Source organism: Gossypium raimondii, chromosome 9, assembly GCF_025698545.1.
Source record: "Gossypium raimondii isolate GPD5lz chromosome 9, ASM2569854v1, whole genome shotgun sequence".
Lineage (NCBI taxonomy): Eukaryota > Viridiplantae > Streptophyta > Magnoliopsida > Malvales > Malvaceae > Gossypium > Gossypium raimondii.
Window position 1 is genome coordinate 32,220,312 of NC_068573.1, and position 18,994 is coordinate 32,239,305.

The 18,994-nt window shown below is 31.3% G+C and overlaps 2 protein-coding genes across 2 annotated transcripts; both read left to right on the forward strand.

Annotated features, from left to right (window-relative positions):
• The first annotated feature begins 291 nt into the window (after positions 1-291).
• LOC105797643 (RING-H2 finger protein ATL33) lies at positions 292-771 on the forward strand. Its single transcript, XM_012627582.1, has one exon. The coding sequence runs from the start codon at positions 292-294 to the stop codon at positions 769-771; it is 480 nt and encodes a 159-aa protein (XP_012483036.1).
• Positions 772-10,512: 9,741 nt separating this feature from the next.
• LOC105799046 (phospholipid:diacylglycerol acyltransferase 1) lies at positions 10,513-16,179 on the forward strand. Its single transcript, XM_012629375.2, has 7 exons — positions 10,513-11,224; positions 13,117-13,339; positions 13,419-13,702; positions 14,261-14,588; positions 14,719-14,978; positions 15,315-15,789; positions 15,902-16,179. Exons 1-7 carry the CDS (start codon positions 10,734-10,736, stop codon positions 15,932-15,934), a joined length of 2,094 nt encoding a protein of 697 aa, XP_012484829.1. The 5' UTR covers positions 10,513-10,733; the 3' UTR covers positions 15,935-16,179.
• Positions 16,180-18,994: the final 2,815 nt, after the last annotated feature.

The window sequence follows — 18,994 nt, forward strand, 5'->3', positions numbered from 1 at the left end:
TAATGTCGACCAAGCTACTAATTCAATGGCAAAATCTTTTGGTTGCTTTGAAATATTTGTTGACAGTCAAAAGGTTCGAATCTCGGCAATCCAATCTCCCTTCATCTTATAAAAAATAAATTTACCAATAACATTATAAAAGGAGAGGAGCAAAATTATAATAAATTAAAATAAAAAGATTAAATATTAAATTTAAGCATAGAAGAGGGACTAACACTACAATTAGATCATCTTTGAAAACTCTTTCTATTTAATATGCTTTTTCTCACTATACCAATCAAAAACAATGCAATGAAGCACTTAATCTATTGGGCTCTTATTCCAATAGTAGGAACCATAGCTATTGCAGTCACCGTTTTCACCTTGGTCATGTACGGAAACTGCGCCATTTTCTCACAATCAGCTCCTTCGGGGCCGACGAGCCGTAAAAGTTTGTCGGCTCGACTAGACCTAAGCCCTTATTCGGCTTCATCGTTCAAGTTCAACAAGGAATTATGGTTGGCTCGAACCGTTGAGTCGAACCGAGAGGACGGAACGGAGTGTGTGGTGTGCTTGTTAGGGTTCGAAGATGACGAAGTGGTTCGACAGCTTCATCGATGCAAGCACTCGTTTCATGCTCCTTGTATTGATAAGTGGATGTACTCGCATTCAATTTGCCCGATTTGTCGAACCCCCGTCGACCGACGGGTAGCTCGTGGTGATGATTTTACGTCGGACGATAACTCATTGTGCATGGGAATAGAGGGTGTCTCATCTATCTCATCACCTTAATTGTTTTGGTCTTTGTACTGCAATTTTTTGAGAATTTCAAATTCATAATTAATTAAGGAAAATTCTTCATTATAAATTTTAATAAATGTATATATGGAAATGCAAAATTTGAGGGATAAGAGATCAATTTAATAATATTATCTGCATATAAATTGTGATTTATATTACAATGTTTAAACAGCTCGTGAGATTTGTATATTTTTTTAAATGATTATGGTTGAGTTGGATACAATTAACTTACACAAGGAACTAGGTCATCGATCTTCTAGATTTTTCATTTTATATATTTTCATAATTAATAAATTTATTTAGTTTAGGCAGCGTTGTTTGAGTCGGACCGGACCAACAATCAGTCAAGTGTTGATTGGGAGAGTAATATTAGATGGAAATCAATATGAACCAATTGAATTGAGCAAAAAAATTATTGAACCAACTAAAAACCAATTGATTTAAATTTTTAATCGAATTAGTTGGATAGGTCAAACCAATTGAATTGAATTTTATTACAATAAAAATACTAATATAAATACATATTCGAGCAACCATAAAGTAGAATCAAATTATTATAACATAAAAATTAATTCCTTAAATTAAATAATAAATACTCAAGCATTTGCGTACAATAAATTTAATTTATTTAAACCAATCATATATATTATAGCAATACGATGTTATAAAAAGGAAAATAAATAGTAAGGTTTGCATTATAACTTTTGACGCATAATACTCTTTATTTGAAGCACTTATTTACAAATTGCGTAAATTATCTTTTTATCTCTTACTTTTTTATCTTTTAAGTTATTCTATGCCGTTTGTTTAAAATATTTCTTTATAATTTTTATATGTTAAATTTAAAATTGATTTTAAATAAATTATCTATTTATTTTAAGATTTTACTTAACTGAATTAACTTTTAATGTTATAATATTAAAATTAATGAATATTAAATAGTTAAGCTTAAAATATAATTAAAAATACATATATTAATAATATTTATCAAATTAAATTTATATTTTTCAAATATAATAAGAGTTAATTACATTCATTGATTAAAGTAGAGAAAAATAAATATAAAATTACAAAATTGAATATTAACAATTTTAACATTAAAATAAATTAATTTTAAAATATATATATAATAAATAAACTATAAGAAATTATTAATAATATTATTTAAATTATAATATATAAATGTCAAAATTCAAACCTTGATAAATTTTTGTTTCATTTTAATATTAAATGTTTTAAAATTAAATAACATTAATATAACAAATTCTAAATTAGTTAAATATTTTTAAAAATATTTTGTAATTATATTAATTTTTCAATTTATTAATGATTTTTGAAAAATTCATTAAAATTTTAAATAAAAACTAATATTATAAAAATATTATAAATTTAATATATATATAACCGCATCGCAGAGAATACAAACTAGTATTAAACTATTCGATTTTGAGTATGAATATATTAGCTCATTAAAATGAAAAAATTGAATCCATTTATTTACTTATTTTTCAAATTTGCATTTTGGTAAATAAATTTTTATTAACTTTTAAAAATAATATCGAATATTCAATTTTCTATTTTTTTCTCATCCCCACCATAATAAGAGTACATATTTAATCACCTTTCAAAGCGTATCTTGGAGCTCTTTTGACATTGTTAAACTATTTTACAGACGGGCTAAACAATATATTTCTGCTCACAAAGACTATTCGATTAGCCAACATGAGCCTAGACAATTAATGATAGGTAATTGGGGTTTTTCTTTAAATATTGATGGCGCTGTCATGGGTTCAAGAATTGCAGCAGTTGGAGGAGGGTTGCGGGATGGGAATTGGATTCTCGGCTATAACCATTATTTGGGGGAGTGTTCAATTTTTTACGTTGAATTATGAGATATTTTAGATGAATTAGTTTTTCTTCAAATACAAGGGTATAATAGAGTGGTTATTCAATCTAATAGTTTGCAAGCAGTCTTAGCTATCTAAGACAGTACATAGATGGATCTGAGTTCTACGTTGCTCAGGTGAATCCAACAAATTCTGATGCATGGACGATAATAGCTTTTTAGGCATGTTTCTAGGAAAAATAATAAAGTTGTCGATTGCTTAACCAAAAAGACTTTGATAGGGAGACAGATGTGCAAGTGTTTGATAATCTATGTAGAGAAGTTTTTAATGTAATTAAATAGATGGCATTTTTGCCCAACTTAATTTAATGTAATTGGAACCATCTTGTTTCTTTTCACCAAAAAAACAAAAAAAGAGTTTTTATAAACCGCAAAAACTATGTAGAGGATACATTAATCCCATTCAATTTTGCTCAATTTTTTTATAATTTATATCTAGAATCTAGAATATATATATATATATAATTACAATTTTGAAAAAAATTAAACCGACGAGAATATCCTTTATTTTTGTATTACTAAATTTATATTTAAAAATAATTATAATATATAATTTAGAATTATTAGTTAAAAAGTTGAAATAAAATAGAAGTGATAAGTATACATTTAAAATAATTAAAATTTAAATTACAATTATTAGTTAAAAAAGTTGTGCTAATTTTAAGATGGAGTTATTACTTAAATAGAACTCTAGGCATAAAATATAGGAAAAGATTATGATAATTATAATAATAATTTACAATTATTAGTTAACAAATTTTGAGGTAAATAAAAGTTGTGATAAATTTATTTATGTAAAATAGAGTTATTACTTGAATAAATTGTTAAGCATCTTAATTATCATTTAATTGATATTAGAGTTAATTATCATAATTAGTTATGTAACCTCCACAACCTGGCTTAGATGTTGGGCCCGAATCTGGAAGATTACATCGGCCACCAAAATGGCCTAGTACGATTAATGACTTGTAAATCAGTCATTTTAAAATATTTGTTTATCTTCAGGAAAAAAAACTTAGGGTGAGTTTGAATGGGCGATGCATTTACCTGCAGTTAGTATAAAAACAACAGTGACAGTAAGATTAGATACTATAGCGATACTATAACGTGAGACAAAAAGTAAGTTAAACGCACTGTACCATCCATCCAAACCCACACTTAGTCTATTTTTAGAAAATGACTCATGGGTTGACAAAATACGATTAATTTTTAATATTTCTCGGAAAAAATTATTAGCATTGAAAATTCAATTAACTTCTAGGTTATTAAACATAAATTAATAATGACTAAGTAGCGGAAAAGTGATATTTTCTTAGTTTTAGTAAAATCTATTTTTCATGCATAATTGATTAAAATCCGTAATTCAACATTTTATAATAAAAGAGAAACAACTTAAATGTCATGCATATGCTATGTAAAACCAAAATCTAAAGTCTCATGCCACAGTTTTAAAAATAAAACAATACAGACTCAAAATAAATGAAATTTTAAATAATAATCTAAAATATTTTTGTATAAAAACAAATCCGAGCCAAGCCCTCTGTATGTCGAGTCTGTGTCTTAACTTGGTGGGTTATCTGGAAATATGGAAATAAGAGGGGGAGTGAGCTATAAAGCTCAGTGTGAATTCAATCACAAGAAAACCAGTGCAAACAGTAGATAAATCATATAGAATATCCACTCATAGAATAAATTACAATTGAATAGCAATACAGAATATCGATAAATTAGATCAACTCATCAACATGATATCTTTGTATTCATAGCCATGTAAATGCTTATGAATGCAATGCAATTTTAGCTCATTAAGAAATGTTTCTACCCCACTTCTATAAACCACAGTAGGAGTTCCTTAGAACTCCTCTACCTTTACACCACATTGTGGATGAACCACTAATAATTGCATATTAACTTTTAATAATAAAATATATTGATGGATGAACCATCTGTTTGTGCAGATAAAAGCTGCTAATACGTTGTGGATGAATCACTGGTCGAGTAGATGACTGCCGACTGAAATACGTTGTGGATAAATCATTGGTCAAACAGATGACTGCTGACTAAAATACGTTATAGATAAACTACTGGTCGAGCAGATGTTTGTCGACTAAAATACGTTATGGATAAACCATTGGTCGAGTAGATGTCTGCCGATTAAAATATGTTGTGGATAAACCACTGGTCGAGAAGATAAACTGCTGACTACTTCCTTTGTTCAAATTGTCCCACCCTACGTAATGCAATATGGCATATTCAAAACGAATCAAAACGGTAGCATTTAATTATGCTTTTAACAGAACATATGGTAGCAATCAATATGCTTATAACAGTTCAATACAATAGCAAATAATATGTTTATAACATATCGATTCAATAGCAAAAGTCATGCTTATTATGTGTTTGATTTAACGGTAACATAAGACATGTTGTACGTACAATCTCAAATACATATACAATAGATATATGTATTAGTCACAATTCATGCAAATATATATATATATAATATTAATTCAATCAATCATATCATGGATTCTAACATTATTCATATCATGGGGATCCTAATTGGATAAAATAAAATACTAAAAACAGATCAAGAACCATTCAGGGGCTAAACTGAACAAATCATAAAATTTTGGGCAAAACTAAAAAAGTTAAAAAAATAGGGGCACACGACCATGTGAGATGCTATAGACTGTGTGGAAGGGTTACACGGCTGTGTGGCCAGGCTTTGTAACAGACTGAGGTTGCATGGGAATTAAAAAATCAACCTATAGAGGCGTCACGATTGTGTGGAATGGTCTAGGTCATGTGGTTTATGAACTACACTAGGGTTTTCATGGCACATGACTGTGTGGTCCACACGCTTGTGTGGCCCTAAACCTAGGCACGATTTGCCCCGATTCGCTTGTAAAAGAACACACACACCTTTCATCGAAAGCCCGAACGATGTCCCTTACAATCAAATCTAGTCTTGGGCACCTAAATCGAGTCCTTCAAACGACATTTACGCAAGAATTAATGATGGATTTCAAGATAAATCAAGGTTTTCAAGAGATGTGACAATAACCGATAAAGATTAATTAATCGAATGTAGGGTTAGTGTTAGATAGAAAATTTGTAGAAGTTTGGGATATAAACTCTGAAACGAGATGCACTTATCATTTCTTGGCAAAGATCGAGTTTGAGATTGTTGTGAATTGCATGATCGGTGGAAGAACAATTAAACGGGAAGGGTTTAATTTGTTCAGCAACATATAGAAGGTAAAATTTGATGTAAAAGAGAGAAAAGAAAAAAAAAGAGAAGAAATAGGGAGAAGAAGAAAATCCTATTTGGATTTGAAGAGAAAACATAATCCTAGTTCAATTAGGAGAAGCTGAATTAAATATCTAGGGTTTGGGAATCCTAAGACGTCAGGAGCAATTTTCCCAAAGTTTTTGGCCTGAAATTTAAAAGAAAATTTAAGAGTAAAATAAAAGGGACAATTTTAAGGATTGGGCAAACAAGGGGGAAGAGTGACATTTTAACCATTTAAGCTATTGCCATTTTTGTTCAATTTTTACACTAATTCATATTTGTTTTAGTGTCTTTTATCTTAAGTTGCTGAACATTTAAAAGAAAATAAATGGGAGAGGAGTGGAAAAAACCTAAGATCTTTAAAAAGTGCGCTAACTACTTAACCATCGAGCCTCGGTCATTTCTTGGTTATTCTTTACAATTAACCCCTTAATTTTGGGGCATGTTATTTTTTTGAATAATATTACTTTGCATTAATTACATAAAGTAAAACTATATTATATGTTGAATATGTTAAAAATGCTTTAATTATTATTTAAAAATTTTCTATTATGATTTTTGAACTGATAAGTTAATATATTTGAATTATATCCAATAATTCTAATATGAATTATTATTTTATGCTAATTATTTTAATTAAAAATACAATGTTTAAAAGAATAAATAAATATTAAACATGTAAAACCACATGCAACGCATGTGGGGTTTTTTTACCCAAATATATTAAAAAAAATTAAATACCTAAATAGGTTGTCAGCTAGATTAATTACCGAAATGATACGTTTTCTTTAATCACGCCTATCTGACAGGCGCGAATCAATTTTTTATATTAAAATATTTATATATTTTTTGTTTAAATAAAATATTAATTTTTTATTTTTATTAAAAATATTTAAATATATATACAGGTAAAAATACGGTCAACAGGTCAAAATATAGGTAAAAAACGAGTCGCGTCTGTCAGATAGGCGTGACTAATCGAGCCTGACAGGTAGGCACGAATGGTCTGCTGTTTAGTTATTTTATAGTTATTTTGTTAGTAATTTATGATTAGATTATATAAATTGTTAGTGTTTAGTTTAGTGTTTTGTGATTTTTTAATGTAATTTTTATATAATGTAATTTTATTTGATTTTTTATTTATTTAACAATTTTTATTGATTTATTAAAATGTTGATTAAATTTGTTGTTATTTTATAGTTTGTTTGAAATAAACTACTCGGGTATGTATCTATTTCTATTTTTATTTTTCTAATTTGTATATTTTTTTAAACCCCTACATACGGATGACGAGAACGTTGATCACCGTAATCGTCCGCAACGTGAACATCGAGCTCCACAAAAATATACCCTTAGAAACACCATCAAACCATCAATTTTAGGGGGGTTTTGTAATATAAATAACTTCATATTTATGTAATGAATATAGTTGATTGACTATCAACATACGATATCGGATAGGGAAAAATTAAGCAGCAGTGGGCCCCACTATTCGCGCCTCTGAGTTAGGCACAACTAGTCGCGCCTCCGAGATAGGCTCAACTAGTCAACCTGTATTTCGTATCTATATCTGGGTTATATATTGATCCGGGAAAAAAATTAATAATATTTTATTTAACGAAAAAATATTTTAATATAAAAAATTGATTCGCGCCTATCAGATAGGCATTAAAGAAAACGTACCATTTCGGTAATTAATCTAGCTGACAACCTATTTAGGTATTTAAAATATATTTTTAATATATTTGGGTAAAAACCCAACGTATGTGACATTAGAAGCTAATCTATATATAATATGGGTTTAAAAAACTTTTGAAAAAATTTTAAACTGACAAGAATACCTTTTTTTGTTGATATCTTACTAAAATAACATTAAAATAATAAATTATTATTTATTAATATATCACATTTCCTTTCAAATAAACATAAAACATTCTTAATATAAATAACAATAATTATAATTGTTTTATGAATAGCATCTTTATATAAAATATAAATTAATTTTTATTTTTATTTGTTTTATTAGTATATCACATTTTATTATTAGTGTTTTATATAAAATATAAAATAATTTTAATTATATGTATTTTTAATCCTTTTCATTTATTAGTGTTATATTTATTAGCCGAATAATATATCTAGTTTTAAACCAAACTCAACCCAACATAAAATACTCAAAAATGCCCCAAATAAATAAAACCTAAAATATAGAAAAAAAAAATGTAAAAAACCCCCCAAAATTGTGAAACTCCTCTACTAAGTCCTACCGTTGTTGCGGTATGAAGTCGGTTGTGGCTGCCGCTACCACTACCAGCAACTTCATCTTTTGCTTAAGGTATAAACACGAAGCAAGAGAGGCATTCATGCGCAGGGCCTCGTCTGATTCGAGTTAAACCTAATTCGACTTGAAATATAAATTTAAATTCTTTCTAAAATTATCTATATTTATAAATAATTATTTCAAGTTCATGTTAAGTCTGCTCATATTATTTTTTTAATTTTAAAAATATATTTTTATTTATTATTACACTTTCAAGGGGAGGGCTCACGTTTGAACTTTGGACTCCTCCCATGAATCTTGAACATGGACTGTAAAACGAATATGAAGAATATATATATAAAAAAAAGAAAAGGTTGAATTAAGCTCAAGCCTTAAATGTTTCGAACTCGAACTATATTTTAAACATACCTAATTTTTTGTTTAAATCTTCTCAAAATTTTAAACCAACCTTTGGGCTTGGATGATAACTCCACCCACAAGTCATACTGCCAAATTTTTAGCTGCACCTGAATTTAGCTGATTACGGGTAGATTTAGATGGACAATAAAAAACGATGTGATGTGTTTAACTTATTTTTTATCACCTACATCACCCATAACTTCATCATCGAATGACTGCTACCAATTTCCTTTTTTTTAATTGATTTGGTTAACTGCTCCCATATTTTTGTGTTTATATTATTCTTCTAGAATTATTTTTCCTTAATTTTTTTTCCGCGCATTGAATTGAAAATTGACGTTAAATTATAAATTTAAAAAAACGTGACCATAATAAAAACAAACAGTTAATTGGTCCATATTTAAAGTGGACCCACTTCACCCATTGCAGCATCCCATCCCCCCACAACGCCCAATCAACGCATTAGCGAATCTTTTTTTCCCTTCCTCCCATTTTTAGACGGTTCTAGCATTTTTTATTAAATTACTATTATTTATAATATAATTTATGAAGGTTTTTATTTGGGTTAATATATCTAATCATACCTCAGTTTGGCATGAAAGTTCAATGTCATACTTAAAATTTTTTATAAATCTATGTCGTAATTTTTTTCACCCATATCCTGGGGTGTGTCATAATTTTAGTATCTAGTGTTATATTTAAGCTCCTAATTAAAAATACATCATGAGTCAACTCGAATTAAAAGATCAATTCTTTTTATAAAATAATAAAGAGTAAACTACGACTAAGGTCATTAAACTATTAATAAGCTTACGTTTCGATCACTCAACTTTAAAGAGTTACAAAATAGTCATTGAACTATTCGAATGTTTTTATTTAAGTCACTAAGCTGTTCAAATCATTGTTGTACGACCTTTTCTATTAGCATCACCTGCACCAACCGCAAGTTATCCTTCCCCTTCTCTTTTATAGTTTAATTTTTTTCATGAAACAACATTGAATGTCACGAATCTGCAAATTAAAATCCAAACAACTTGGATCTAAGGTATATTATTCTACTCAATTGGTATTGATTCACCATACTGATCATTAAATTGTTGTTTGGAGCTTGCTAACTAAACTTAAATGAAAATATTTGAATAGTTCAGGGATTATTTTATAACATTTTAAAATCGAATGATCAAAACGTAATTTACTAATAATTTAGTAACCTTGGGGTGTAATTTACCCAATAATAAATACAACTAAGATTGTGTTTTTATATTTATATTTTATATAAAAGTCATACAAATAAACTCATATTCAAAACAAATCCAGAAGAATAACCCCAGATAGTGACATTCGAACTTAAAAACCATGACACCCAAGATCAAAATTAATTTTATATAAATATAATTTATACATCATTATTTTCATATGTTCCAGAGTGTTAACAAATTTAAATATGTTAATAGCCTGTCAATTGGGACCAAAAATTTATATAACAAATTTTAAATAACAAAAGACAGTGTCCAGAACATAAAACTAATATGTTTTATTTTTATTTTTAATAATTTTATTATAAATTTTGGTTATATTATATAATCTTTAGAACTATTATACCCTCTTTATAGATAAAAGAATAATATACTTCAGCATAATAAACTTAAATTTTATCGTATTAATAACTACAATTATACCGAGTTAAAATTTATTCGGCTGATATGTTTGATTTTTTTTCTATATTCTTACTTCAACCAAAATCTTTTGTTGTTGTTTTTCTTTCTTTTGTCGTGTAATCTCGATGTTTTTAATTGTTTATTAAATATAATATATCTAAAATTATGGCTAGTATATTGGATAAGCGTTTTGGCTTTGGACTATTGACCCTTTGATGCCTATAATTGCTTTGCTTTTAATTGTCCTATTTCCTTTTTCGATCTGAAACCTAGAAAGAGGATTCTTTTCAAGCTTTTCAACTGATTTTTTTTCAGACAGTCTTTTTTTTTTTTTTTAAAGAACACTGCGTTTCATTCAAGACCGACTAGAGTTTGTGATTTAAATTAAAACAAAAGAACCAAAAAGAGAAAAACATGTCTTCACTTAGAAGAAGAAAACCCATAAATGAATCTTCAGATTCAAAGCATAATGAAGAAGAAGAAGACGAAGATCATGATGATGTTGATGCGGATGGTGATGATGATGTTAATGGCAAAAACAAGAAAACCCCATCAAAGATCAAGAAGAAACGTGGTGAGAAACCACCAAAACAACCCAAGTGGTCATGTATGGACACTTGCTGTTGGTTCATTGGTTGTATATGTATAACCTGGTGGCTCCTCTTGTTCCTTTACAATGCAATGCCGGCTTCATTCCCTCAGTATGTAACGGAAGCAATAACGGGTCCTTTACCCGACCCGCCTGGTGTTAAGCTCAAGAAAGAAGGGTTGGAAGCTAAGCACCCAGTGGTGTTTGTGCCTGGGATTGTCACTGGTGGACTTGAACTATGGGAAGGCCGTGAGTGTGCTGAAGGCTTGTTTAGGAAACGCCTTTGGGGTGGTACTTTTGGTGAAGTCTATAAAAGGTATCTAATCTCTTTTTGATGCTTTGCTTTCTTTTATTGGTAAGTTTCGTATGTGTGCTGTCTAGCTAGAAATTAGGTGTAGTTTTATGATGATGTAAATGCTATTTTTAGGATTTTTTTGGTGATTTTTGTTCAACAAGTACTATTGATTTATGTTGGATGGTAAAGAGTCTTGTTTGTGAATCTTTGGTAATTAAGGTTAAGTGTCTACTTGGCATCAAGCTTCTGGGTTTTTGGTGTGGCTTTCTGGGTTTTGGATAAGGGGTTTTGTTTTTAGGATTGTATGTTGTTTTTTGTTCAACAAGTGTCCACTTGCTATCCGTTTTTCCATGTTCGGAACCCCGGAAATTAGGTGTAGTTTGTTGTTTTGGATAAAGGGTTTTGGTGATTTGAATGCTGTTTTTAGGATTGTTAGTTGATTTTGTTACACAAAGCATTGTGATTATGTTGCATTTTTGGTTGTGTTTGTGGATGTTTGTTAATTAAAGTTTAAGTGTCTACTTGCTATCTGTTCTCCGGGGGTTTAAAACCCCAGAACTTAGGTATAGTTTTATGGATTCAGGGTATCGTTTTGAGATTTTGTTCAACAAGTATTGATGATTTATGTTGCGGCTTTGGTTGCGTGCTAAAAGGTTTAGTTATGATTTGTTTTGGTAATTAAGGTTAACTGTCTTCTTTCAATAGTTTTCCAGGTTCAGAACCCGTAAAACTGGGGGTATTTTGTGGTTTCGGATAAGGGGTATCGGTAAACGGTGATTAAAATGCTGTTTTTAGGATTGTTTGTTGATTCTGTACATTAGGTATAGATGGTTTTATGTTGTCTTTTTGGTTGTGGGATAAAATATGTAGTTTCTGAACCTTTGGTAATTAAGGTTCAAAACCCTGAAAATGAGGTGTAGTTTTATAGTCTCCGGTAAGGGGTACTGGTGATTTTAATGCTGTTTTTACAATTGTTTGTTAATTCTATGCAACATGTATTGGTGATTTCTGTAGGCAGTTTTGTTTGTCTGATAAAAGGTCTAGTTTGTGAATTTTTGGTAAATTCCGTTTTGATCACGGATTCAAGCCCCCGAAATAGCCTCCCTATTTATAAACAGTAGGAAGGCTGCATATATTGGGAGATGCTGCATGTATCTGGAGCCTTTTGCATAACATTGGAGAATTTGCAAGTTTTATGGAAAGTTGAGAATTGATGTTTTGTTTTGATTTGACAACCCCAGAAACAGCCTCCATATTCTGTATTCATTTGATTTTTTCTCAATCTACTCTTCTCTTCACCCCAATTTTCAAAGTCATGCTGGGCCAACAACCTATGACCTATGTTGCTCTGACTATTCATATCCTTATCAGACACGTATCCATATCCAAGACACACCGAGTCTGATTAACATAGACTATAAGATATGCTTATATGGTTATGAGGTGCCATCCGTTTATTATTTGCTTCTTGTTTTGCATACCAGTTATTGTGCTTTTCTTGGTTTAGTAGACGAGACATGTTTGAGTTGGATCCATGTCTTTACTCTTTCAATTGTGTGCCTTGCGTTTTAAATTGAAACACCAGGTTGCATGATGTATGAAAACAATATGGAACCAAAATGACATGTTTAGCTTCTTTTTTTTTTTTTTTACCATAACCTGCAAGAGATTGAAGCACTGGACTGAAAGCAACATTTCTTTTGAATGTCAAGTGCATTACGGTTGTTTAAAGAACTTTTAATCTGGTAAAAATTGAAAAGTATTATGTTGTATTAGAATAGGCCTATGGCAATTTGCTTGCTCCTTGTTCCAGTTCAATAGCATTTTGATTCGTAAGTGTTAGTTTTGTGACTAAGTTATGAACTCTTAGTGTTGCTTGGATAATCGTTCTCCGTGGTTTTATTGGAATGCAGACCTCTATGCTGGGTGGAGCACATGTCATTGGATAATGAAACCGGATTAGATCCTTGTGGTATAAGAGTAAGGCCTGTCTCTGGCCTAGTGGCTGCAGATTACTTCGCTCCTGGATATTTTGTGTGGGCAGTTCTGATTGCTAACTTGGCTCGGATTGGATATGAGGATAAAACCATGTACATGGCTGCTTACGATTGGAGACTTTCATTTCAAAACACCGAGGTAAATTTTCCCCAACACGTTGGCAATGTGGTTCATTGATTATGCACCTTTAAGATGTTGGCATCTTTTGATTAATCAGGTACGTGATCAAACACTGAGCCGTATTAAGAGTAATATTGAACTGTTGGTTGCTACAAATGGAGGGAGAAAAGTTGTAGTCATTCCACATTCGATGGGAGTTCTGTATTTCCTACACTTTATGAAGTGGGTTGAAGCACCTGCTCCGATGGGTGGTGGTGGTGGGCCAGATTGGTGTTCTAAGCATATTAAAGCCGTTGTTAACATTGGTGGGCCATTTCTCGGCGTTCCGAAAGCTATTGCTGGGCTTTTCTCGGCTGAAGCAAAGGATATTGCAGTTGCCAGGTATCTAAAAAGTATACCTTCTCGGAAGTAACTAGTTCTAGCAACTGCGTATGTATCTTATGATGTTTCGTCTGTCATCTTATTATATCTTTTCTGAGCAAAAGCTTTGGAATTTGCACAGTATTGGGAAACTTTAAAGGTTTCATCAAGTACTAATTTGGTTACTTTAAATAGGCCGTGAGTTGTGACAACACAAATGAAGCAGCATTTGCATTTAAAACCACATTTTTGTACGTATCCTTAGAAACACGATTATCTGTTGAGTTTTAAATATGCCGAAAGCAACACAACCGTGGATCTCATTTACTCATTACTGTCATTAGTCCGTTTTCTGCTTTTGTAATAAATCAGTGTGTTATATGGCTGATTGTATATGTCGCGTCTTTCATGTTTAGGAAGAAGTTTTCAGTTTTCCTTGTCAAAGAGCATCCAGTAAACCTATATTCTTGAGCTCCGAAATTGGTAGATATGCAAGTTACTTATTAGTTGATAGTCTCAAATTATATCAGGAATTCTTAAATGTAATTTCTTTCTTACAAAAACGAACCTGCAATGCAGGGCTCTTGCACCCGGTTTTTTGGATAATGATATATTTCAGTTCCAAACATTGCAACATGTGATGAGAATGAGCCGGACTTGGGATTCGACCATGTCGATGATACCGAGAGGTGGGAATACAATATGGGGTGGTCTAGACTGGTCACCGGAGGAAGGAAATTCTTGTGCCAAGAAGGGAGAAAAGAAGAATGAGACTCAGATTGCCGACCAAGCTGGTTCCGAAAATGCGGTTTGTAAAGCTAAAAGTGCAAATTATGGAAGGATTATATCCTTTGGAAAAGATGTCGCGGAGGCACCTTCATCCGACATTGAGAGAATTGACTTCAGGGTAATTCATTTCTCTTGTAATCTTGGAGGTTCCCCTGTTAGCTTATTTGCTCGAGTGCAAGTTCAAGTCCATGTAACATAGCTAACTTACCTTGTTTTGCTGTATGACTGTTCTATATGGCAATGTTCAGGGTGCTATTAAGGGTCATAGTGCTGCAAACACGACTTGTAGAGACGTGTGGACGGAATACCATGACATGGGATTTGCTGGTATCAAAGCCGTTGCAGAGTATAAAACTTACACTGCTGATTCACTTGTTGACCTGCTTCATTTTGTTGCTCCAAAAATGATGGCTCGTGGTACCGCCCATTTCTCCTATGGAGTTGCGGACAATTTGGACGATCCCCAGTATAAACACTACAAGTATTGGTCAAACCCTTTGGAAACGAGGTGAGAATCTCTATTCCATCGTTTCATTTTGTTTCTTGTTGCCTGATATTTAACATTCAATTTCCCTTTTCGAGTAACTTTATTGTTTCTTTATATCTCCTTTGGTTTTTTATCTTTAATCTGAATATGTGGCCTAAAAGTTGATAGAAGTCCAACCAACACTTATCTCTGAGTCCAAGTAACATAACTTTTGATTATTTTCTTGAATTCTACTTAATTTTCCTTTCAATTTGCGGTATATACGGGTACGATATAATGCACTTTCCAGGCCGTGAATTTTGTTTTCCGATTGATTGTATATGTAAACACTCATTAGGTTCGTAAATGTTTCCATAGGTTGCCGAACGCACCGGATATGGAAATCTATTCTCTGTATGGAGTTGGCCTACCAACTGAACGAGCATATGTGTACAAGTTATCACCGCATGCCGAGTGTAGTATTCCGTTTAAGATCGATACATCTGCCGATGATGAAGATACCTGCCTGAGGGACGGTGTGTATTCCGTGGATGGGGACGAGACAGTACCTGTTTTAAGTGCAGGTTTCATGTGCGCTAAAGGCTGGCGTGGTAAAACCCGATTTAATCCCTCCGGAATTCGAACATACATTAGGGAATACAATCATTTGCCTCCGGCCAACCTATTGGAAGGCCGTGGCACCCTTAGCGGTGCTCATGTCGATATCATGGGAAACTTTGCATTGATCGAAGATGTTATAAGGATTGCTGCTGGGGCTTCCGGTGAAGAACTAGGAGGGGATCAAGTTTATTCAAAGATCTTTAACTGGTCCGAGAAGATCAACTTGCGACTGGTACATATATCGATCTTACTCCAACTGTTTATTTTTCTTGAAGTATCCATATCCATATAAAGAACTAGATGAAAATCTTTTTACTTGTTTTCAATTTGTTTCATGTATGCAGGATGAGGAGATTCCGGTACATTCGTCCAGGTGATCGGATGAAACAGCTTTGTATTGCTTGGTGTTTCTCGAACAAATGATGAACATAATGATAAAATATTATACGGAATTGGAGAAGTGGTTGTTTGATAATGTTTAAACCAGGGATTGATTACTGGTTTGTAGATAACATTGTTTTAGCAGCTAAACTGTGACATAATTTTCAACAAACTGTGTTACTAAGCGTTGTGAAGTTTATATAAATTGCAGTGCTACACTGAGACCCTATTATTTTTCGTATTTTTTCTTTAATCATCCAACATTTTATTAGGAGTTTGAACTTTCTTGATAAATGAGGATTGTTTATGTTGTTCTGGGTTTTTTTCTTTATTAGAGTTAAATTTCTAGTTTAAAATATCAAAATTTGAATATTATCCAAATTCAGGCTATATGTGACACCTCATATCCAACTCGATCATTAGATCTAAGTATAATGTATATCAATATCACCAAGCAATTAAAATAACGAAATAATGCAATGTCGATATTTAAACTTTAATGATTTGATGTGTCTCGATTCAATTTGTGCCCATGGAGGCATTTATGAAACTTCGAAAGTGATTCAAGACTTAGTGCTGAAACAGTAGGTGAGATTGTGACGTGAAAACAAGAGACATCGTGGTGTCCCTACAAGTTTCACGAGGTCGCGACAAGAAAAGGGAGTCGGGATGTCGATGAGAGAATCGCAGTGTCTACACCTAACCTAACCCCAAACATGATCATTTCCTGCCTATGGCTATTAGCACTATAATTCTTATGTCCGAACATCAATTTAACATAATGGCAAAGGTTACACTAAACTCAAGTTCATCAATTTAAACACTAAACCATAATTATATACTCAAACAGTTTGGCAATCAATATATTTCTATATGTTGTAGATAATGAAGTGATTAAACACATGTATTCATCCTTACTAGTTTATAAATCAAGCATTGAAACTCACTGAAAGGAATTTAATCGGGATCTGTGCACGAAAACAAATAAATTCTTACACGGAATAATTCGTACTTAGTAGTGGAAACATAACTTGAAATCAATACATTCATTAAGTAAATTAACAAGCATAATAGAAAGATGCCATAAGCAGGTTAACTAACTTTACATTAACTTTGTTCATCACATAGTTAATCACATAATTCATTTACCATTACACCCTCAGGATATTCGTAATACATTATCGAATATCAAATTTGTCGATGCGCCCTCAGAGTATTAGTGTCTCGTTTCATATAATGTAAATCGATCTCAATATAAATACTTTAACCATAATCAATAATTATTTATAATTTATATTCGATTTATTATTTCGACCCTTATTAATTGACTTGGACTCGAGAACGGTTACGTAGATCAATCTACCAACACACTAGAATATGCAACATAAGTGCTAACAGGGCATAATTGCACCAATCCCACCAACTATATTAAAATATGCTAATACCCACAGAGTATTTGAGCTGTTGATATGTTCTCAATCTTAGGGTATTAGAGGATTATAACATAATAATACGCACTCAATACTAGATCTCTCACCTACAAAATGAATCTTATGACATGTCAACTATACATGTAACTTTATTTGATACTGTTAATAAGGCATGGTTGATTATTAACAACCATTAAAACATATTATAGTTCAAATTAACATAGCACTATCACAATGCAATCTCATAGTCACAAACATACAAGTATATATTTCAAACATAAACCATTTGACTCAATTGATCAAGTTTATACGTACTTCAAATCGTGTTTGATATCAATATTATTCGATTATGTTAAACTACTTATATAAACATAATTCAGTTAACTTCCCAAATTAACCAAAATTATTTCAGTCAATTAAAAGATTTTGAAACTTTTATGGTTCATGATAATTCGGTTAGGGTAGTAATTGAGTCGACCATTTGAACACCCCTATCGTCAACAAATTTTGCTTTTCTCCTATCTCTCGACGTCGTCTTTAGCTACGTTCAATAAATTGAATTACAAAAATTCATTAGTTTCATACATTACACATTGAGGCGTAAAAATTAAACATGAAATGCACTTTGTTCAATTTAATCCCTCAAAATCCTAATATCTGAAACGCTCGTTTCTCACGAGTTACCCGGTTGAATTTAAATCTGACTTCGTAAATATACTACAAGGACCTTAATTATCATTCTATAACACAAACTTCCAACAATTTTCATTCTATTCAATTTGATACTAATGTCACATAATTACCCATGTAATCTACTCTCAATTCAAGCTCAAATCAACATTACCCACTATATTCTAAAGCTTATACAGCTATGTAAATCATGGTTTTCAAGCTCCCAATTCACTAATACTCAATAATGGCAGCTTGAACAAAACTTAGCAATAAAAAGAAAAACTAACACTTGAGCTAATTAAGGTTTGATGATTAAAAATGAAAATGAAATATTTTTTCTTTTGTTTTATGCTTTCTCTCTTCCACCATCACTTAATCGCACAGTTTACTTTAATTAACTAATTTAATTATAAATAAATGTTCATGATTTGCTCATAAAATAGTTAGTGGCAATGGATGGAAGAGATCATTCCCAAGCACTAAGTATGAATTGCTTAATGGTTTAATTGTTCTCTGGTCCTTGGCTTAATTGCTAGCTAAGGACTTATTCAATGCTTCAATCAAATTTCTTCTTTCTACTCACCTAACCGTTTAGTCCCTCTACTATAAATTTAATAGTTTAATGAATTCTATTTCTTAATCCCGTAATTGCCTCCTATTTTTCTCGTTTCGACATTTCGAACGGCTCGACTAAATTAAATTAGTCTTAACACTGACTTTTCCCATCAACAAAAATTGATTGTTGTGCTTAATATTTTTTAGGGGTCAAAAGTAGTATCTAAATAATCAATTTCGTCATATTTATCCAAAACATACTATCATCTAATAAGAATGTGATACGTGACATGTTTTTAACGGACATTCCACCCTCTTGAGTAAAATGAGATAATATTAATAGTTTAAATACTATTTTTGACAAAAAAAAAGAAGCTTTAGGTATTTAAATGAAAAATT